At 43.8% G+C, this 24,195-nt stretch overlaps 1 protein-coding gene across 1 annotated transcript in view; it reads left to right on the forward strand.

The window, feature by feature from the left end:
* shq1 (SHQ1, H/ACA ribonucleoprotein assembly factor) overlaps nucleotides 1–24,195 on the forward strand; it is a 133,299-nt gene that overhangs the window by 61,128 nt on the left and 47,976 nt on the right. The window contains 1 exon segment of the mRNA XM_086001428.1: nucleotides 7,452–7,572. Coding sequence (XP_085857554.1) covers nucleotides 7,452–7,572 — 121 coding nt within the window.

Consider the following 24,195-nt stretch of genomic DNA (forward strand, 5'->3'; position numbering starts at 1 on the left):
ATTGACTTCAGTTTTACTAGGGCTCCTTGATGCCACATTCGGGTCAAAATGCTGCCTTGATATCGAGGGCACGTCATTCTCGCCTCACCTCTGGAGTTCAGCTCCTTTGTCCATAATGAGGTCAGGAGCCGAGTTGTCCTTGAGCGGAACCCCAAACTGGGCCTCATGTGAGTAGATTATTGTTCAGTAAGAGCCGCTTGATAGCACTGTCAATGTCACCCTTCCATCACTTTGCTGATGATTGAGAGTAGACTGATGGGGCGGTAATTAGCTGGATTGCATTTGTCCTGCTTTTTGTGAACAGGACATACGTGGGCAGTTTTCTACATTGTCAGATAGATGACACTGCCTTATGGAAGCTGCTCACGGGCGGTGTCGGTATTTACTTGAGCGTGCCCAAAGTTGTTAATATTTGCACGGGGTCATCAGAGTGTGTCAGCATTTCCAATGTGCCCTGCACACAGAAATCTTTGCAAACCACTGGTCTATTACTCCTTGGTACCTTTCTGAGTCAACTTGTAACCAATGCTGCTCCATTTTTTTTGTATTTTTTATCACACATTAGTCAATAACCAACTGAAATAATTGTAGGAATTCTGGTCTTTCTCGAGATGTTTGGCTGTGATCTTTAAAGAGTCTGAACCTATTGGAATCAGAAACTTCTTATGCGATCAGCTGACAGTAATTTTGTGCGCATGTTAGCAAGTAAAAGTGAAGCTTAAGGTAAGTGATGCAGCTCATTGCTGTACTCTTCTACAGTGTCACCCAAATGAGTTTCATCTTCATTTCAGTTTCTGCTACAGGGTGTGCATGGAGGCCAGTTCATTCTCATGGGTTGGGAGGGAAGATTGGGAAGCAAGAATTAAGAGTGTGAAAATATCTCACATTCTAAGCATGAAAATGTATTTTTTGTGCAAGGCGATCTAAGAGAGGGACTAGTAAACCTAACACTGAAATAGTCATTCTTTTTCTCGTCTCCCTGTACCCACGTGGTATTCTCGTCATTTATATTAAAAGGTTTTTTTTTTGGTGCAATGAGATTGAATCATTTATGAATTCATCATGGGAGAAGGTGGAGATCCTTTTAATTTTCATATCTACCTCCTGAATAATTGCTGAATGTTGACTCTATCATGTTGTTTAAACATGGTAACGGTAATAGCAATCAAAATGAAGTGCCAGTCTTCGCTTAGTTGTGTGCTGTTCGCCCTCTTCACGTCGCAGAGCGCGAGCAGCACTGTGCAAACAAATGAACATCTCCAGTTCTCTTGACAGTCATGGAATTGTGACTTTGATTCCCAGCCACAGGCCGCCAATCTGAAATGGGCAGGTTGAGTACTCAGCCCACTGACACTCCGACACTGCGGAACGAAGCTAGCCAGTGGCAGCAACTGATCCTTTTTCCGCAGTTCTGCTGCTGCCAGCGACAGGGGAGATGAAGCCACTGTCCACTGCATTGCCTCCATTGATTGATGTAGTTACATGCTTTACATGTTCCAAAAATAAGCTCACTAACTTGCAAGACCAAATTTCCCACTCCGGCTCACACTGGCATTTCATGAATTGATGACTCTGAATTGACAGAATTCTAAGTGACGAATACTTTCTATTTTCAAACTTAAAGTTCACTGACATAAATTTCCACTGGAGATCTCCTGCCTTTATTAGAAATTGAAATCGGCTCTGAATATCTCGCATTTTCAACCAGCGTTTTGCCAAATCGCATACCGATGTCCTCATTTACTTGAGCCAGGAAACCTAGCAGTCGGGAGAAGTGTCACAGCCAATGATGCAAATGTACTGAGAACTGTACAGGAAGGTGGTTGCAATAATGCACACCTGCAAAAGAAACCTATTAAAACTGGTGTGCTGAGGTTTTTAAATTAGTATTCGCAGCTGCAGACAAGCATTAATCTAGAAAATGTGTTTGTTGGAACCGTTTCAAGAAAAAGAAAGTTGAAACCGTTCTTCAAACTGCTGTTAATTAAAGATAAAGTGCATTTCCAATGAGCTTGTAGAGCAGTTGAACATAGTCCTGAAGGCAAAAGACGTGTAGTGTTTCATGCCAGTGCTGTGTGTGTCTCTCTCTCTCTGCTTTTTAAAACAAGGTAGCAAAACAGGAGCCCAGGAAGTTTTTTCCTGAGGCTGTTATAACCGTGTTAATCTGTGATGGCTGTAGACAGTGCATATTACTAATGACAGTTCTGGTGCATCTGAAACACCTTCAAGAAGTACACTCTCTGTGCCAAGTTGGATCATCCTGGGGGGTGGGGGGCAGGGTGGAGTAATGATTTATGTTACAGCTTTGACTTGTGTATGACCTGCACTTATGGGTTATGGCTTTTTACATGAATTTTAGCCTGTGGGCTCAGTTGCTTAAATAGTTGCAAAAATCACAGCATTTGCTCAGTTAATTGAACGATGGTAGCTATTAATTCGATGTAAACATTTGACAGGTACACAGTTCAATTCTGTGTAATCTGTAATATAAAAGCGCCACAAATGATGGCGTCACTTCTAGTTTTGGAAAGTTTTCCATTACAGGTATCTTGTGCAAGAACATTCAAGTAAAATGCTGCCTATTCAATGTTTAGAGAACACAGACACCAAAATATGGATGTAGCTTATATTTTGTGCTGTAAATTCCTATTCTTTTAACTAGAGCAGTGATAATTCTGCACTTGTAGGTTTATCAATATACATTTTTCCTTCCTCTTCTGATGCTGCTGCTCTCTTTAATTTGTTATGTAATTTCACATTGCTGGTCTCCAGTAATATTGCCCATTCTTGCCGAGTGAGTGCTGCCAGGCTATTTGACTTTGGAGGGCATCACAGCTGAGGTCGCTCGCCTGAAATCCACACGTGCATACTTTCCAGCAAGAGTTAACTGGATCCTAATAAGCAGGAAGCCTGGCTTATTGTCCCCTCCTTAGCCCAGGGCCATGGAGACTCGTAGGGCCCCAAATACTGCTGTGGCTGAGGTCAGCGAGCTCAGCTGACCTTTCCGGTCTGTATTGTGGATAACCATACCTGGTCGTATATTTAGCACCGAAGCTACTTGGGGATTTAAGTAATTAATTAATCTTAAAGATAGTTATTATCAAGTCTCCAATTTTGCCTTTTCCAGACCACGCGCTCTTTAGGAGGACTGCATTGCCATCCAGTGACCTGTGACTCGGTTATTCTATAGAGCTAATTTATTCTCTGTCATGCTGAGACTAATGAGACTTGACCCCTGGAGGAAACCCACATGTACGTGCCGCTGTGGATTGATCTATCATTCAGTGCATGAATGTATTCTTTTAATAGTAACTTCCTTCTTTTCAGAGTTGACCCAGGGTTTTTACATTTAAATATTTTAGCAGTGCAACCCTGCCGTTTCCTTCTAATGACAAAAGTTAGTTGACTTGTTTTTCCCCAAAATGAAGGACTAAGAATTACCCACTAACGAGAAGATTCCCATTTGTCCCTGGTCACAAATGCCTGAAAATTCACTAATAAATGCTTTTGCTGCTTGTGTCAAACTGAGATATAATTTATGTTTTATCTTGTTTTTTTAAAAAACTATAACCGGCCTAATCTTGCTGGAGCGGAGCATCTCGCGGCGATCGCCATCGAGACTTTTCGCTTCACGCTTCGGCTTAAATAGAATTTGCGCCATAATTTGCTGGAAGTGCGAGTTAATAACGGTGGGGGCAGCGGGCCATCTGGGACCTTAGTGAACGACGGGATCAACAGAATGTCTCCTTAACCAATGAGATTTCAGGATTGAGAAAGAAATACAGGAATGGCTGAAAAGGAGAGTGAATTAGAGTCAAATCAGGTACAGAAAGAGAAATAAAGAGAGGGAAAGAAAGATTGGAATAAAAGAGACAAAGGAAAAGTAAGAAAAGCATTTAAAATTTAAAACAAATCTCTAACAAGAAGAACGAGACTTAGCAGTTTAAATTGTTCACTTGCTGGGCCGGAGAGATGGATTGGCATTGCATTAACAATTATCACATTGTTAAAAGGTTATTTGTGCTGTTAATTATAAGCCCTAACTTTCTGGGGTGAGTTTAATGGGCAATTAATGCGAAATTCCAGCAAGTTCTTAAAAATAATGGGTGGCTAAGGGTGAGATGCTGTTTGTGTGAAGCAAACAGCGGAGCGGCGTAATTCGACCAGCAAGTTCTGGAGATTAGTAACTCATGGCGTATCTCTTCATCCACCAAAATTGCTGGTGGGTTTGTGCATTAGTAACAGTGTGTGTTGTTAATATGCAGTTATTGTACCAGGAAGATTTGACCCAGCATCTTGGTGAAAGAAAGAATTTGCATCGTTTTAGCACCTTATCACACCCTCTGGATGTACCAAGGCACTTTACTACAGTTGAGTTACATTTTGAAGTGAGATCACTTTCCACTGCATGATCCCACAAAAAGCAAATGGATGACCAGATAATTTGCTTTGGAAGTGTTGATGGGAAGGAAGCATGTTGGCTAGGGCACATGGATTATTTTATCTTATGAGCTAGTAACTAGAGGAGGTCTCAATTTAATGTCCCATCCACCAGTGCAGCACGCCATCCATACTGCACTGAAGTATCAAACTAGGTTATGTGAACAGGTCTGAAGTGCAGCTTGAACCCTCAACCTTTTGACTCTGAGGAGAGACTGCTATCAACTGAGCTTAAGTGACATGAATGAAGAGAAGGAGCAATAGATGAAGGTTGGGAGATGGCCAGAATGAACTTCAAAGTTTAGAAACTGCCGAATTTTCATTATACCGCAGCTAAGAAGTTGGAAGTGTAACGTCACTTGAGGGGAAAATATCTTTAATGTAAACATAAAAAAACGAACCCTTCCCCCAAGTTTGACCAGTACTGAGTGTTGCAGAGGAGTTGTGCTGGAATAATTATACAGAGGTGTTGTGGAAAACAATCCTTCGTCCAGCCAGAGACAGTTGAATATATTACTCGATAGATCTTTATTGATTGGGACACCCTGATATGGTGCGGCTCCGTGAATCTACTTCTGAATGGGGTAGTTGAGAGTGTCCTTCTCCGGTAAGAGATGCTTTCAAATCAGTCTTTGAGCAGTTTCTCACTTGCGCATCCACACCTCCTCCAATCCCAGTGACGTCTGTGAGCAAGTTCACTCCGTGGTGTGGCATCGAATCACAGGAACTCGGAAGAAGGAAGGGGTCAATCCCTGGTCATTGAGTTAGCCGATTTCAACCCAGCAGCGGTGGGAGCACGAGAAATGACCTCCGCAAACGGAGCAGAGTTCCCATTCCTGGGACTTACCCAGTGACCTTTCCGGAAGACAGGTTTGGGTTAATCCATAATGGCTACATTGATAGCCTACATGAGGAGGAAAAACTCTTTCTGGAAGGAAGCACTTAATTACCTCAGATTGACAGTCTCTTCAGGCATTACTTGGGAATTTGCGTTGTGTTTCAGCTGTGAAGCTGTAAAGACTCAGAATGAGATTTGACCGCCAGCTGTTTGTTCATTGTTAATGATCCAGTCCTCAGGCAGGCAAGAGGTACTAAAATTACACTTTGCAATGTGTATATATTAGAACTGTATCTGAACAGGGTGGGTTATGTAGTCATGCGCAACTGTGCTCAGTAGTTTGGGGTGCTTGTCGTTGCTAAGTGATCTCTTGGTGAAAGGAATTTTGGTTGGTATCAGTTATGCAATAGATAATCCGTCCAGTTGTGGATTGCATTGTCACATTTTGGTGGATATTTTTCAGCTTAATTGTTTTCGTTTTTTGCTAAAACATGTAGTCCACATTTATCTGAAGAATACATTTTAAGTTTTTTGATGTAGCACGTGTTCACCTACATCCTGACGAGAAAAGCAAAGGGTAATGGATGATACAACCCTCCACGTCTCATATCTGTGCTCTGTAATTACATTAGATACTCCTAACATGTTAGAAATAATGAGATTTACTGACAGGGTTGATTTCCATTAAGTGATTAATGTTCGCAGTATTGGGTCCTAATAAAGCTGTTTGAATAACCTATTACTAGCTGGTTGGATGCTGGGTTGGCTGGAGTACAACGCTTATGTTGCAGAATCGCTGGCAAAAGAAAGTATTGAATACTTTTAGGTAGTTAAGCAGGGCATAGTTGAGTTTGTGACAATCTGGAGTCCCTGTATTGAATACACTTCAGTTAGACTCAACTGTTTGCAGAAAGTGTGTGTTTTGCAGAGATTTGAGACAACACCGGTAGAACTGCAGTATAATTAGCTCGATAAATGCTACAGTACAACAGTAGTTTTATATTGCACTAGTCCAAGTCAAATTTGGGAATAAACAGCACCATTAATTAAATACTTATACAAAAGCAAAATACTGCGGATGCTGGAAATCTGAAATAAAAACAGAAAATGCTGGAAATACTCAGCAGGACAGGCAGCACCTGTGGAGAGAGAAACAGAGTTAACATTCTATGATGAAGGGTCATCGACCTGAAACGTTAACTCTGTTTCTCTCTCTACAGATGCTGCCTGACCTGCTGAGTATTTCCAGCATTTTCTGTTTTTATTCCATAAAATACTTCGTTTGTTTTCTTGGGATGTCATTTTTGGAAGGGTGTAGAAATGCAATTTTAAAATAGTTAACACTGTGAGAAGTCGATCTTTTCATGGTGAATACGCCAAATTACATAACATCTGGAGCCATTTTGAAATTAGAACATGAGGCAGAGCCTGATATCTTCTGTGTCTGCATTATTCTTCACATCATCTTCCCCAAGGCATAGAAATGCATGATTCAATGACTGGAGTTGTCATCAAAGCAAAAAACAAAAGGCTACAGAAAGCATGTAATGTCAGATAGGCAAATCCCTGCATTACATTGAAATGAAGTCATGTCAGCAAATTTAAGCATTAAGTGACTGGAACGTAACCCCCCATTTATATTATAATATACTTGAAAGCTGCTTATCTGTTTACAGATTTTGGGGTTTAGTTGTGAATAGAGTACTTGAGTTTATGTTGCCTTTTGTAGTACAGGAAACTTTGGTTTATCCGGAGGTTAACTGTCCGGAATGCTCGATCCACCGGCAAAATTCAGGAGTCGGTTCAGTAAGTTTTTTTTCTTTTCGTTGCTTTTTTTCACCAGTCAGGCTATTCAAGGTCTAGCTAAAGCTGTTGCTTAGTTACAGAGACGCTTGCAAGCTACGGCCGACTGTTTAGAAGCTGTTGCTAAGCAACAGGGTTTGTTGCTAGATACGGAGCTCAAAAGCTCCGTATGTTTTAACATTAGCGCTAGTTTGTCCGGCAGTTTTGATGGGACGGCAACAGCTCGGTCCCGTCGGTGCCGGATATCACAAAGTTTCCTGTACAACTGATTGAGATGCTAGTTACACTGTACCAAACTTTTTAAAAATGTTGATGAAAATAGTGCATTTATTCAGGGTTTACTAAAATGCTTATGTTCTCTTTCAACCAGGTAAGTCTGCTGTTTTGAAGTGCCTGCTGGGCATCCACAAGATCTTCAGAGAGAATGACCCTGCGTACCTCTTTAATGACCTTTACATCACAGACTACTGCATTTGGATCCAGAAAGTGAAGTGAGTCTTGTAACTAAAAGATACAACTGGGTAATCTCAACAAACTGCAAGGACATTTCTATAGCAAGTAAACTGGCAGTAAATTTGTGACCCACCTTGCATAAATTCATTTTGTCATTTGCATAGCTCTATAGGGTTGCTAGGTGACACAGTGAACCTAATTGAATATGTATAAGGAAAAGTTAAGTGGCTGTCAAAATATGTCATCTTACATTTATTGTTGTACTATTCCACATACTCTTTCAAACTGTTACTTTTTTCATTTGAGTACTGCAGGGTTTATTTCTGTTCAACTTGCTGTTTTTTTTTCTCGATGACAATTTACTGCTGTCTTCAAAACCCTTCAAAAAATTTTGACACGTTCTCTTTGCTACACGATATTTTCACACAAAATCTGCATTAGAAAATGTCATTTTGAGCTTCAAACAGCTGTCTACCATGTGACAATATGAAGGTTCTTGATAAAGTTGAAAAACGTGGCAGGTAACCAGTACGCAGTCGAAGGTTTCAGTCTTGCTGTCAGATTGTTAGAGACTAGAGGCACGAACAAAGTGACAGCTTTAGAAAGCTGCTCTCAAAATCCTTGCAAACAGTCTTCAGTTTAAGTTACTGACCGTATGTTGGAGTATGAATATTTGCAAAAAAAAAACAAGTTTGATAGCTCTACCATGTGCACGAAGAGGAGCACATTAGAGGAGAATAAATGATTCTTAAATGGGAGACAAGGTTGTGTGCAATATTTTAGATACTATGAAATACTTTTTTATTGCTTAGTGAATGGGTGCTTTTGTGTTGGCATTAATAACATTTTTTGCGCAGCAGAACATGAATTAAAATTTTGTGGCATGGAATCACTTAACTTGCTGGTGCATGTCAGTACCATCATCTGTCTGACAGGCAGTGGATTGAATCCCTCAGTCTGCAATTGTCTAAGACCGCAAAGCTGATCTTCACAGCACGCAGGACAAAGGGGGGGTTGGTGTGTGTGGTGGGGTGAGTGTGTGTGGTGGGGTGGGTGTGTATGGGGTGTGTGTGGGATGTGGTGTGGGGTGTGTGGGGTGTGGGATGTGTGTGTGTGGGATGTGTGTGGGTGTGTGGTGGGTGTGTGGGGTGTGTGTGTGTGGGTGGGGTGTGGTGGGTGTGTGTGGGGTGTGGTAGGTGTGTGTGGTGGGTGTGGGGTGGGTGGGTGTGTGTGTGGGGTGCGGGGTGTGGGTGGGGCTGGGTGCGTGGGGGGGTGCGGTGGTGGGCTGGGGGGGTGGGGTGGGGGGGGAGTTGTGGGGTGGGGGGAGTTGTGAGGTGGGGGGAGTTGTGGGGTGGGGGAGTTGGGGGGGATGGGGGTGTGTGGGTGGGGTGAGTGTGTGTGGTGGGGTGGGTGTGTGTGGGGTGTGTGTGGGGGTGTATGGGGTGTGTGTGGGATGTGGTGGGTGTGTGTGGGATGTGTGTGTGTGGGGTGTGGGATGTGTGTGTGTGGGATGTGTGGGGGTGTGGTGGGTGGGTGTGTGTGGTGTGGGGGGGGGTGTGTGTGTGTGTATGGGGTGGGTGGGTGTGGGGTGGGTGTGGTGGGTGGGTGTGTGTGTGGGGTGTGGGTGGGGCTGGGTGCGTGGGGGGGTGCGGTGGTGGGCTGGGGGGTTGAGGGGAGTTGGGGGGGGGAGTTGTGGGGTGGGGGGAGTTGTGAGGTGGGGGGAGTTGTGGGGTGGGGGAGTTGGGGGGGATGGGGGGGTGTGGGTGGGGGATGGGTGTGTGGGTGGGGTGTGGGTGGGATGGGTGTGTCTGTGTGTGGGGGTGGGTGTGTGGGTGGTGGGGTGTGGGGTTGAGGAGTTGGGGGGGGAGTTGTGGGGTGGGGGGAGTTGTGAGGTGGGGGGAGTTGTGGGGTTGGGGGGGATGGGGGTGTGTGGGTGGGGTGTGGGTGGGGGATGGGTGTGTGTGGGTGGGGTGGGTGTGTCTGTGTGTGGGGGTGGGTGTGTGGGTGATGGGGTGTGGGGTTGGGTGTGTGAGCAGCCATTCCAGTTACAAATGTAAAAATGGCTCTCAGTTGTTTTGAATATTCCTGTGTATTCGTAAAACATCAGTGCCAGCACGGTGAGATCTCCCTTTTCCTATTTTTAGAAGATCTGCAGCTATCTGGCGTTGGTCCCGGCAAATCAGATGATACGCTGCCATGTAACGACAGGAATATTGGTCCCGAATTTGCTGTCGAAATAACGGCGAGGCTAATGGCGCGCATCATTGCTTATGCTTAAAAGGTTCAGCAACTTCAGCTGAGGAGTAGATGCACGGTTAAGTGCGGAAATCCAAAAGATGCTTTGCGAAAACGTAATCTCGCTGTCTGGCTCACCGTTGAAATGCATTGAATGCCCTGAAGTTGCTGTATTTGCACGTTAGATACAAGCTAAACCCGCCACAGATATTTAGGGCGAGTGATTAGTACCCTTTTAACGATGTGATCAGTGTTAATTACTGCCAATCAAGCTCTCGGTCACTGAAAATTAACAATTACAAGTTTGCCATCTCATTCCTTCAAGCTTTGAATTTTTTGAGATTTAAAAAATGTCATTGTCAGTGCCAGATTTTAATTTAATTTTAAAACCACGCTGTCTTACTTTTCCTTTTTTTCTCTCTCTTAATCCAATCTTTCTTTGCTTCTCTTTATTTCTCTTTCTGTACCTTATTTGACATTGAATTCACCCTCCTTCTCCGTCCTTCCTGGGTTTACTTCCCAGTCCTTAAATCTCATGGTTAACCCTATTGGTTGTCCTGTTCACTCTGGTCCCAGGTGCCCTGTTTCCTTCGCTGCGCCGTCATCAGTTCACACTTTCAGGAACTTAGTGGGAAAAAATGTTTTGAGTTGAAGATGCCATTAGGTGCCCTGCTACAGCAAAATCTGGCCCATTACGACATGCAGTGAACAGTATTATTCGGCTGGTGAAGTGAAGCTCTTTTTAAGATGGCACTTCCCGTTGGTCCTAAATTTTAGTGACTAAGTAAACACACCCTGAGGTCGCTCATCTTAATTGTTGTTTGCTGGGGAGACTTGGGTAGATTAGAATATGCTTGTCAGTTTTAGGCTTCAGCGCAAAGGCAACAGCATTTTAAGGTTGAAATAACAACAGAAAAAGCTGGAAAAGCTCAGCAGGCCAGGCAACATCCATGGAGAGAAAAACAGAGTTAACGTTTCAGGTCGAAACCCTTCGTCAGAACTGAGAAAAAAGCAGGAAATGAAACAGATGATGAAAAAGCAAGTTGGGGGCTGGGAAATGGGGGAGGGGATGAAAGAACAAAAGGGAAGGTTTGTGAGAAGTAAAGAGACATTAAGAGATATTCAAGGCGAGATGAGATGGTAATAGGACAGGTAAAGAAACAAAAGATGGCTCTAGATGAAGTGTGAAATGCGCTGGCAGAATGAGAGACAGCTGCCATGTGGGAGAGAAAAAAAAAGGCACAAACCAAAAGTGTGGATAGAAAATATATAAATATGCAAGGGGCCGAGGTTATGATCTGAAATTGTTGAACTCGATATTGAGTCCGGAAGGCTGTAAAGTGCCTAAACGGAAGATGAGGTGCTGTTTCTCGGGCTTACGCTGAGCTTCCGTGGAACAATGCAAGAGCCCGAGGACGGTGAGGTCTGAGTGGGAATGGAGCAGTGAATTAAAATGACAGGCGACCGGAAGCTCGGGGTCCCCCTTACGGACTGAACGGAGGTGTTCCGCAAAGCGGTCACCCAATCTGCGTTTGGTCTCCCCAATGTAGAGGAGACCACATCGTGAGCAGCGAATGCAGTATACTAGATTGCAAGAAGTACAAGTAAATCGCTGTTTCACCTGGAAGGGGTGTTTGGGGCCCTGGACAGTGGGAAGGGGGGAGGTATAAGGGCAGGTGTTGCATCTCCTGTGCTTGCACGGGAAGGTGCCGGGCGCAGGGGGAAGGGGTGCTGGGGGTGATAGAGGAGTGGACTAGGGTGTCTCGGAGGGAGCGGTCCCTACGGAATGCTGAAAGGGGAGGTGAGGGGAAGATGCGTTTGGTGGTGGGATCACGTTGGAGGTGGCGGAAATGGCGGAGGATGATGTGTTGAATGTGGAGGCTGGTGGGGTGAAAGGTGAGGACAAGGGGAACTCTATCATGGTTCCGGGAGGGAGGGGCAGGGATGAGGGCAGAAGTGCGGGAGATAGAACAGACGCAGTCGAGGGCCGTGTCAACCACGGTAGAGGGGAATCCTCGGTTGAGGAAAAAGGAAGACATGTCGGAAGCACTGGTATGGAAGGTGGCATCGTCGGAGCAGATGCGGCGGAGACGGAAAAACTGGGAGAATGGAATAGAGTCCTTACTGGAGGCGGGGTGGGAGGAAGTGTAGTCCCGGTAGCTGTATGAGTCAGTGGACTTGTAGTGATTGTTGGTCAATAACCTATCCCCAGAGATGGAGACGGAGAAGTCGAGGAAGGGAAGGGAAGAGTCGGAGATGGACCATGTGTTTTAAGGTTGTTTTGCATATCTAGCAAATTGTGATGTTTGTACTGTAAAGTAATACAATTGACTTGCCGTTTTTAATGTATTGCTGGCTGATCTTGTGTGGTGTTGATGACGGTAAGTTGGATGATCTGATTCATTGTTGTGCTAAATTGAGTAAGGCCACAAAGTCTCATTGTTAAGTAATCACTGGATGGAGATTTGTCGCTGTCAGGCAGCAGGCCACGGCTTTGAATTTGTCTGTCTTTATTTTGTTAAGTGTGATTAGTAAGGTTATTTAAGAGGATGCAGAAATCTTTACTCCAGTATTTTCTGCTCTTGGAAAGTTTCTCTGTACATTTTTTTTGTTCTTGTTTTTTTTGAGTTTGACGCAAAGTGCAACAGGCAGGAAATGTACTATTTTTATTGTCCTGCTAGAGGACGTCTTATGGTATTGTTGTTGATAAGTTGGAGGATAGGCTGTTGAGTCACAGGAGAGTTGTTGTGCGTTAATTGCCCAATATCTTATCACGGTCTTTGATTTATTGTGACTGGTACAGGTACACTATCCCTTATCCGAAAGCCTTGGGACCAGCTGAGTTTCGGTTTTTGGAATTTTTTGGATTTCAGAAGGTATTATAAGACTGGGAAATTTGTATTTAATATAAATTTTAAAAGTTCAGGCTACCTCTTGCGACTGTTCCGTGTCTCATTCCCCTTCCTGCTTCTCTGGAAAGCCGGATATCGGCTGACTCCTACTAAGCTGGCCCGCAAATCAGGTCGGGGGTCGGGTGGGGGGGGGGAAGAAAAGAATATCGGACGGGCTGCAGTTCAGGTCGGGGGGAAGAAAAGAATATCGGACGGGCCGCGGTTCGGGACGGGGGTCGGGTTGGGTGGGGGGGTGGAGAAAAGAATATCGGACGGATCGGGTCGGGTTGCGGGGGGGGGGGGGGGGGAAAGAAAAGAATATTGGACGGGCCGCGGTTCGGGGGGAGAAAAGAATATCGGACGGGCCGTTGCAGCTATCGGACGGGCCGCTGTATTGTTGGGTTCACTCTCCCGGTACCCCCTTCACACTGCCCGGCTCGGCCTGCAATCTCCTACCCAGGAGGGAACTCTGTGACCCTCTGCCCTGCTCAGCGTAAGTCGTGCGCCACTCTGGTCATGTCGTGCACACGACTTTCGCTGAACGAAAAAACTTTCGGTTTTTAGAGGTTTTCGGTTTTCGGAAGTTCGGATAAAGGATAGTCTACCTGTATTCTGAGATTTTTATTATTATTTTGGAGATTGCACTCCACAATTCTGTCTAATTTTCCATTGAATTATTATTGTGTTCCTACACCTGTGTACTCGATATTTATCTTACTTTTTTAAAGCCCAAAACACACATCAAGGTAACGGGCAAGATGTAGCAAGTCAGAGGCAGACAGGTGCCTAATGATTAGTGGCAATTGGAATGGGGTTGTCTTGGGCTTGGGTTGCAATGGGAATGATCCTGGGGTTTGACATTACAGAAGAGTAATCTGGATTTTGGCGGAATTTGGAGTCGAATGTGGGCTGTCTGCATAGGAAGGTCTGGCAACACTGGATGGGGTGTGGGAGGCGCGCGGAAGAGACAGACTGGCATTTAGAAAGAAATTTGCAGCAGATCTTCCCAGAGACAGTGAAGTAAGCGTTTTTTGGATGCAACCCCAAAGCACTAGTAATGTGCTCAGAATCCATATAATAGCACCATAAGCCAGTAGTTATAACTACTATTTTATAAGCTCTTTAAATGAGTTAGTCTACACAGCATTTACTACTTTTCCGGCAGTCTATTTTACAGATCTATCAGGTTTTGTACTTGATTTTATACTTGTGTTCTTGCAACTTGGAGAATGTGTGGAGATTTGGGAATATTTTCCACTTCTCTCCTCAATTCTGAAAGCATCAAGTACTTCTAGATGAGGTGCATCAAGCGTTAATTTCAGGAAAAAACCCACATCTTTTCTGCATGAATGCTATACCTTAACACAAACTTCAGAAGGACACCCCTTGCTCCTCGACTGTGACATTTCCATTTCCCACATCAGTAGTCCTTTCACATTCTGGTGTGATGACCAATTTAGTGCTAAATTGTAGGGATATCTTTGCAGTGACTTTATCTATTAGGTACTGAATAATCATCTGGGACCCTTCCGCTGTCACGATGGAATTTTGACTGCATTAACCTGGTGTGGATTTGAATCTTGGTCGAAGTGGTGTTAATGAAGCATTTTAACCTAAAGAATATCTCACAGCTGTTAACACAAAAACTACTCTAGAATAATAATTAATATTGCATTTGGGGGTAGTGAACTATTGTAATACTAAGAAAATATATTTCCCATTTGAAAATATTAATTTTGTGTGTGGGAGAATTCAAATCTGGTCTGACTTCACTGGAATTGTTCTTTTTATGTCTGTACATGTCGCTTGTCCATGTTTCGTGCTGACTGTTTTGGGGACTTGATTAATTTGTCACCATTTTACTGAGGTTAGCAAGATTACGTTCAGTTTGTATTTAGTTTGTAGCTAACAAGTTAGGCAACTTTAAATATGGCCTGGTTTTTCGAGTAGATAGATTTGTGGTAGTTGGGTGGTTCCCCCTTCCTCTGGAATGGCCGTGGTGAGTCACCGCTTGTAGTGGTCATCTTTCTTCAGTCATCATCTTCTAGCTTATCTAACTTTACATCTACGATATCTCTCTCTGGTTATACAGGGTGCATGACTGTTTGTTTATTTCTGTCTGTTTTCAGGGACTTGAACTTTTACACCAGTGTGGTGCACTTTAGAAGTTTCTTTCTGTCAAATTTAAGCACTTAATCTTTCTAACCTTCCAACTTCCACTCGTCACCTTTTGTCAGCTTAGAAGACCCGTTTCTTAAGCTTTTACAACTTCCTAAGACTTGTGAAATCTTCTGGTTTTGGTATCGAAAGCATAATCTTTAATGCCCTTAATTTCACACGAGTTTCTTTTCCACTTGTTTTGTTATTTGACCAACCAAACTGACGTATTCGGTCATGTAGATTGATACCAAGGTGTCATCCAATTTGAACAGATCTATGTCAGGGACAGTAATGGTCAAGTTTTAATCAGTTTGTTGAAGGCCAGTCTTATCTAGATGGTTCACTCCTTTCTTGTCTTGGCAGCTAAATAATGATAAGAGAAGAGAAACCATTCATGACAATTCTACTTGTCTTATCAATCCAGACAGTGCAAGACATTCATATTCTATAGACTTGTAGCCTTGACAAGTCTGATTTCACTCTATGCCCGCCACTAATTGGAAACACCTGCCAGTTACAAGAGTCTTTTGTTTGTCTCGTTTTTCTGAGGATTTGGGTCATTTCCCAAAATATCAGCATTAACCCTTTGTTTTCCCATAACTAAGCACTGTTGTTTAACAGACCATTCTTTAGACCACTTTTCCTACTGTACAGAGAGGGTAGAGTGCCTTTGTGAATTAAGATGGTGCTTGTGAGTGGAGCGGGGGTTGGGGTGGGTGGTGGTGATATTGGTTGATTGTTGAAGTAACTTTTGGGTAAGTGATAGTCTTGGTGTGTTGCAAATGTCACTGTTTTTCCATTTTTTTTAATGGAAAGATTATTCGCTGTAAATGAATTGGAATGCATGAATTTTAATGTACAAATCAAAAAAAATTTTGCTAGTAACTTGATCCCCTTAGAAATGCACCTAGAATTTTGTGCCTTTGACATTTGGAATTAGCCTTCAGGCTTTCGTGCACTTTTCCCTCCAATACAAATGAAGGCATACCTACTTCTTAAAGCCTGTGTAACTACATATTTTCACATATTAGGTCAGCCCTTTTGGGGTTTGTGCTAACCTTTTTGAAGCTATTAGTCAGCTTTTGGCTTTCTAGGATGGCAGGTGTGTGTCTCTCTTAGAGCAGTAAAGAGTCCCACCTGAATATTGTCAGGCAGCTCATCTGTCCAGGTCTTAGTGAAGATGTTCACAATACTGTATAAAAGTGCCTGCTATTCAGCACTGCTTGGAAATAAATATTTAATGTCATTCAGAGAGACTGCAATGATGACTCGTGTTGGGAAATGGAAAATTCATGATGTTCTGAAGTTGGCATTAAGGCACATTGTTAGGGAAGAACAGAGAGAGAACTTCACTCTGTGTGAAATCTGTGTTGTGCCCGACATGGGAGCTTGATGCTAACGGGTGCCAAATGTGGAAAAATAGTCTGTTCCCAGCATGAGGGTGAGAAGGAGATGGATAACTTTTTAAATGAGTGAGACAGCAGAGATTTCAGCAGATTGGGCACCGGAAAATCTAGTTCCTGTATTCAAAATGGACAGTGAAGCCATATGTGACAATTATGGACCCATTAACTTGTTCTAGTTGCTGTAACAAAGTGGGAGGTGTGGGGGGGCGGGGAAGCTATCCTAGCTTCAGAAGCAGGACACTGTTTAGCAGGTCAGCCAGCTATTTGCTTAGCTAATCCATTTATGCCTGATGGAAAGCATTAGTTGCAATGCAAGAACTGAACAAGATGTAGATTGGTATTGTATTTAGCCAGTCCCATGGCATTGGTATCTTTACTGGTATTGGTTGATGACAGAATACCTGAAAGGACACCCTGATATTGTTGAAATGTATTTTGATTGATATTGGTGATTAAATGTGAAGGATATCTTCCATTGTACCAGCTTGGACATCAAAAGCACAGATTTACAGCCAGACTGGTGCATTATGCTCTGTGACTTCCTATTTTGCTATTCTGCTATATGGGTTGGGGCTCAATAAGGGCCTCTCTAAGGTTCATTTCTCACACAAGATTTTTTTATCACCGGTGCATGAACGAAAGATACTGAAGAGAGTGGCTAAGGATTCGTAGTTATTGTTTCAGAATGGATTGTGTAAAATTAAGAGATATGCCATAATCTAATTTACTAATTTGCCCTTCTATCTGCATAACCTTATTTATTTAAAAAAAAATCTGCTCAGCAATTTTTAGACCATGCAATATGGCCTGCCAGCATGGTATTTTGTACCAACTCCAAGAGATAACGAGAACGTGGCATACAATCCATGCCATTTCCAGGTCAGGCCTCAGTAGTCAAAGGGTTCGCTGTTCACCGGGTGGCACTCAAACCGAGTGACTTCACTCAAACCGAGTGACTTCACACAAACCGAGTGACTTCACTCAAACCGAGTGACTTTACTCAAACCGAGTGACTTCACTCAGACCTAGTGACTTCACTCAGACCGAGTGACTTCACACAAACCGAGTGACTTCACTCAAACCGAGTGACTTCACTCAGACCAAGTGACCTAGTGACTTCACTCAAACCGAGTGACTTCACTCAAACCTAGTGACTTCACTCAAACCTAGTGACCGAGTGACTTCACACAAACCGAGTGACTTCACACAAACCGAGTGACTTCACACAAACCGAGTGACTTCACTCAGACCTAGTGACTTCACTCAGACGTAGTGACTTCACTCAAACCGAGTGACTTCACTCAAACCTAGTGACTTCACTCAAACCTAGTGACCTAGTGACTTCACTCAAACCGAGTGACTTCACTCAAACCCAGTGACCTAGTGACTTCACTCAAACCGAGTGACTTCACTCAGACCGAGTGACTTCACTCAAACCGAGTGACTTCACACAAACCGAGTGACTTCACTCAAACCTAGTGACTTCACTCAAACCTAGTGACCGAGTGACTTCACACAAACCGAGTGACTTCACACAAACCGAGTGACTTCACTCCGACCGAGTGACTTCACTCAGACCTAGTGACTTCACTCAAACCGAGTGACTTCACTCAAACCGAGTGACTTCACTCAAACCGAGTGACCTAGTGACTTCACTCAAACCGAGTGACTTCACTCAAACCGAGTGACTTCACTCAAACCCAGTGACTTCACTCAAACCCAGTGACTTCACACAAACCGAGTGACTTCACACAAACCGAGTGACTTCACTCAAACCTAGTGACCCAGTGACTTCACTCAAACCGAGTGACTTCACTCAAACCCAGTGACTTCACTCAAACCCAGTGACTTCACATAAACCGAGTGACTTCACATAAACCGAGTGACTTCACTCAAACCTAGTGACCTAGTGACTTCACTCAAACCGAGTGACTTCACTCAAACCGAGTGACTTCACTCAAACCGAGTGACTTCACTCAAACCGAGTGACTTCACTCAAACCGAGTGACTTCACTCAAACCCAGTGACTTCACTCAAACCCAGTGACTTCACACAAACCGAGTGACTTCACACAAACCGAGTGACTTCACTCAAACCGAGTGACTTCACACAAACCCAGTGACTTCACACAAACCCAGTGACTAACATAAGAAATAGGAGCAGGAGTAGGCCAATCGGCCCCTCGAGCCTGCTCCACCATTCAATAAGATCATGGCTGATCTGATCCTAACCTCAAATCTTCTATCACTCTCCATAACCCGAGCTCATGTGATCTCCCAGGAGAGGCGAAAAACCAGATAAAAGACCCAATGGCCAATTTGGGAGAAAAAAATCTGGGAAATTCCTTTCCGACCCATCTAGGCGATCGAAACTCGTCCAGGAGATCACTCTGTCCCTATATTTTCTACAGTACTTACCTTCCGTAAAGGCGATCTCCACCCCACCCAGGAACAGGAATAAAACCATCTCCTGAAATCTAACACAGAATTAGAACACAGTAGGAGCAGAACCAGGCTACATGGCCCCTGGGCCCACTCCACTACCCACAGGGCCATGACCATTCCGAACCTAGACTCTTGTCCAATTTCCTGCCCGCTCCCCGTAACCCTTAATTCCCTTTACTTCTAGGAAACTATCTATTTCTGTTTTAAATTTATTTAATGATGTAGCTTCCACAGCTTTCTGGGGCAGCAAATTCCACAAACCTACCACCCTCTGAGTGAAGAAGTTTCTCCTCATCTCAGTTTTGAAAGAGCAGCCCCTTATTCTAAGATTATGCCCCCTAGTTCTAGTTTCACCCATCATTGGGAACATCCTCACCGCATCCACCCGATCAAGCCCCTTCACAATCTTATATGTTTCAATAAGATCGCCTCTCATTCATCTGAACTCCAATGAGTAGAGTCCCAATCTACTCAGCCTCTCCTCATATGACCACCCCCTCATCCCCGGGATTAACCGAGTGAACCTTCTTTGTACTGACTCGAGAGCAAGTATGTCTTTTCTTAAGTATGGACACCAAAACTGTATGCAGTATTCCAGGTGCGGTCTCACCAGTACCTTGTACAACTGCAGCAATACCTCCCTGTTTTTATATTCTATCCCCCTAGCAATAAAAGCCAGCATTCCATTGGCCTTCTTGATCACTTGCTGCACCTGCATACTAACTTTTTGAGTTTCGTGCACCAGGACCCCCAGATCCCTTTGTACTACAGTACTTTCCAGTTTCTTGCCATTAAGATAATAACTTGCTCTATGATTTTTCCTGCCAAAGTGCATAACCTCACACTTTCCAGTATTGTATTCCATCTGCCAAATCTCTGCCCACTTACTTAGCCTGTCTATGTCCCTTTGCAGGTTTTTTGTCCTCACTCACTACTTTCCGTCCCATCTTTGTATCATCTGCAAACTTTGATATGTTACACTCGGTCCCCTCCTCCAAATCGTTAATATAGATTGTAAAGAGTTGGGGACCCAGCACTGACCCCTGCGGAACACCACTAGTTACTGGTTGCCAGTCTGAGAACGAACCATTTATCCCAACTCTCTGCTTTCTGTTACAGAGCCAATCCTCCACCCATGCCAGAATATTACCCCCAATCCTGTGATTTTTTATCTTAGCAATAATCTTTTGTGTGGCACCTTGTCAAATGCCTTTTGGAAGTCTAAATACACTACGTCCACTGGTTCCCCTTTATCCACCCTGTATGTTACTTCCTCAAAAAACTCAAGCAAATTTGTCAAACATGACTTCCCCTTCATGAAACCATGCTGAGTTTGTCCTATTAAATTATGTTTATCCAAATGTCCCGTTACTGTCTCCTTAATAATGGACTCTAACATTTTACCAACCACAGATGTTAGGCTAACAGGTCTATAGTTTCCAGCCTTCTGTCTACTACCCTTTTTAAATAAGGGTGTTACATTAGCAGTTTTCCAATCTGCCGGGACCTTTGCTGAGTCCAGGGAGTTTTGGAAAATTATTACCAATGCATCCACAATCCCTACCGCCACTTCCCTCAAGACCCTAGGATGCAAGCCATCAGGTCCAGGGGATTTATCCGCCTTGAGTCCCATTATTTTACCAAGTACCACTTCCTTAGTGATTTTAATCGTATTTAGCTCCTCCCCCCCCAGAGCCTCCTGTTTGTCCAGTGTTGGGATATTCTTAGTGTCCTCTACCGTAAAGACTGATACAAAATAATTGTTCAGCGTTTTTGCCATCTCCATGTTTCCCACCATTAATTTCCCGGTCTCATCCTCTAAGGGACCAACATTTACTTTAGCCACCCTTTTTCTTTTTATATAACTATAGAAACTTTTGCTGTCTGTTTTATATTTTTTGCTAATTTACTTTCATAATCTATCTTCCCTTTCTTAATCAATCTTGTTGTTATTTTTTGCTGTCTTTTAAAGACTTCCCAATCTTCTATCCTCCCACTAGATTTGGCTACCTTATATGCCCTTGTTTTTAGTCGGATGCTATCCTTAATTACTTTACTTAGCCACGGATGGCTATCTTTTCTTTTACACCCTTTTTTCCTCAGTGGAATATATTTTTGGAAGTTGTAAAATAACTCCTTAAATGTACACCACTGATCATGTACCGTCTTACCCTTTAATCTATTTTCCCAGTCCACTCTAATCAATTCCGCTCTCATACCTTCATAGTCTCCTTTATTCAAGCTCAGCATACTTGTTTGAGATCCAACCTTCTCACCCTCTAATTGAATATGGAATTCAACCATGTTATGGTCACTCATTCCAAGGGGATCCTTTACTAGGACATTTTTAATTAATCCTGTCTCATTACACAGGACCAAATCTAAGGTTGCTTGCCCCCTGGTCGGTTCAGTTACATACTGCTCAAGAAACCCATCCCTAATACACTCAATGAACTCATCCTCAAGGCTGCTCTGCCCAATTTGATTTGTCCAGTTAATATGATAATTAAAATCCCCCATAATTATAGCTGTTCCCTTATTACAAGCCTCAACTATTTCCTGATTAATACTCCGTCCAACAGAGTTGCAACTGTTCGGAGGCCTATAGACTACACCCACTAGTGTTTTTTTCCCCTTATTATTCCTTATCTCCACCCAAACTGTTTCACTATCCTACTCCTTTGACCCAATATCATTTCTCTGTATTATAGTGATTCCTTCCTTTATTAACATAGCCACCCCACCTCCTCTCCCTTCCTGCCTGTCCTTCCTGATTGTTAAATAACCTGGTATGTTTAATTCCCAGTCATGGTCACCCTGCAGCCATGTTTCTGTAATGGCCACAAGATCATACCCATATGTCGTTATTTGTGCCGATAACTCATTCATTTTGTTACGAATGCTATGTGCATTCAGATAAAGAACTTTCAAATATGTTTTGTAACACTTAGTTCCTGTTTTTTCCCTTTTTAGTACTTTACTTTTTACTCCATACCTTCTGTCCCTTCCTGACATGTTCTGTTTTTTAATTCCCCCACTGCTACCTAAGTCTATGACCTTCTCTGTTGTCATTTCTATTATTTGCTCTCTCGAAACCCCCCCCCCCCACTAATTAGTTTAAAGCCCCCTCTACAGCCCTAGTTATATGATTCGCCAGGACTCTAGTCCCAGCACTGGCCAAGTGGAGTCCGTCCCAACGGAACAGCTCCCTCTTGTCCCAGTACTGGTGCCAGTGTCCCAAGAAGCAAAACCCATTTCTCCCACAGCAGTCTTTGAGCCACGCATTTAACTCTTCAATTTTATTTATCCTAGCCAAATTCGCTCGTGACTCAGGTAATAACCCAGAGATTATTACCCTTGAGGTTCTGTTTTTTAATTTGACCCCTAGCTGCTCATACTCCTTTAACAGAACCGTCTTCCTTGTCCTATCTACGTCGTTTGTACCAACATGGACCACGCCAACTGGATCCTCCCCCTCCCACTCCAAGTTTCTTTCCAGCCCAGAAGAGATGTCCTTAACCCTGGCACCGGGCAGGCAACACAGCCTTCGGGACTCCCGCTCTTGACTGCAGAGAACCCTATCCATCCCCCTAATGATACTATCCCCTACAACATTTCTTTTTACTCCCTCCACTTGAATGGCCCTCTGTACCACGGTGGCCAGGTTGCTCATCCTCCCTGCAGTCCCCGCTCCCGCCCTCACAGGGAGTAAGAACCTCGATCCTGCTGGACAAGAGCAAGGGCTGCGTCTCCTTCAACACTACATCCTGGATCCCTGTACCTTCCTCACTCGTAGTCACACCGTCCTGTCCCTGACCACGGACTACATCTGCAGTAATTAACTTCATAGGTGTGACCATCTCCTGAAACATAGAGTCCAGCAACTTCTCCCCCTCCCTGATGTGTCGCAGTGTCTGAAGCTCGGTCTCAAGCTCTTTAACATGGAGCTTGAGTTCCTCTAGCAGCAAACACTTATCGCAAATGTAATCACCTTGAGCCTCAATGGGGTCCACCAGCTCCCACATTTCGCAACAGTGACACATCACCTGTTCACCCATATCTATGTAATTAATTAAATTTATTATTATTAGTTATGAAGACCCTCTGCCCCGATGTAGATGATACTATTACACCACTATTCAATAGGACTTACCAAATTAAAGGAATAAAAGAGAAGGAAGAAAACCAACCAACCAGCTGATCACCAACCTCCTCCTTGAATACTGTCTGTGGGGCCTGTTTGGTTGACTCGTCTCGCTGCTCTGCTTCCGCAGTGCTGTCTAAGCCTGGCAGTGGGGAACAAAACAGAACAGAAAACACACCCTCACCTCCCACTTGCCCGAACTCTCCCTCTTACCAAACTCTAGCATCACTCAATGCACGGCACTCCGTGCACAAGCACTAGTCCCGCCCCTTTTATACCCGGATTCTACTTCCGGTTTAAACTCCCCAACAGTTTAATATACACTTAAAAATTAAACACACTTCAAATAATTAACTTTTTAACACACTAAAATTCACAAAATACACTTAAATGACTTTTCTCCCTCTTACCAAACTCTAGCAGCACTCAATGCACAGCACTCCGTGCACAAACCGAGTGACTTCACTCAAACTGAGTGACTTCAATCAAACCGAGTGACGTCACACAAACCTAGTGACTTCACACAAACCGAGTGACTTCACACAAACCGAGTGACTTCACACAAACCGAGTGACTTCACACAAACCAAGTGACTTCAATCAAACCTACTGACTTCACACAAACCGAGTGACTTCACACAAACCTAGTAACTTCACTCAAACCGAGTGACTTCACACAAACCGAGTGACTTCACACAAACCTAGTAACTTCACTCAAACCGAGTGACTTCACACAATCCCAGTGACTTCACACAAACCGAGTGACTTCACACAAACCGAGTGACTTCACACAAACCCAGTGACTTCACACAATCCCAGTGACTTCACACAAACCTAGTAACTTCACACAAACCGAGTGACTTCACACAAACCTACTGACTTCACACAATCCCAGTGACTTCACACAATCCCAGTGACTTCACACAATCCCAGTGACTTCACACAATCCCAGTGACTTCACACAATCCCAGTGACTTCACACAAACCCAGTGACTTCACACAAACCCAGTGACTTCACACAAACCTACTGACTTCACTCAAACCAAGTGACTTCACACAATCCCAGTGACTTCACACAAACCGAGTGACTTCACACAAACCGAGTGACTTCACACAAACCCAGTGACTTCACACAATCCCAGTGACTTCACACAAACCTAGTAACTTCACTCAAACCGAGTGACTTCACACAAACCGAGTGACTTCACACAAACCTACTGACTTCACACAATCCCAGTGACTTCACACAATCCCAGTGACTTCACACAATCCCAGTGACTTCACACAATCCCAGTGACTTCACACAAACCCAGTGACTTCACACAAACCGAGTGACTTCACACAAACCCAGTGACTTCACACAATCCCAGTGACTTCACACA

The sequence above is a fragment of the Somniosus microcephalus genome, chromosome 11 (genome assembly GCF_052327205.1).
Source record: "Somniosus microcephalus isolate GS21.2 chromosome 11, FLI_Smic_1.0, whole genome shotgun sequence".
Lineage (NCBI taxonomy): Eukaryota > Metazoa > Chordata > Chondrichthyes > Squaliformes > Somniosidae > Somniosus > Somniosus microcephalus.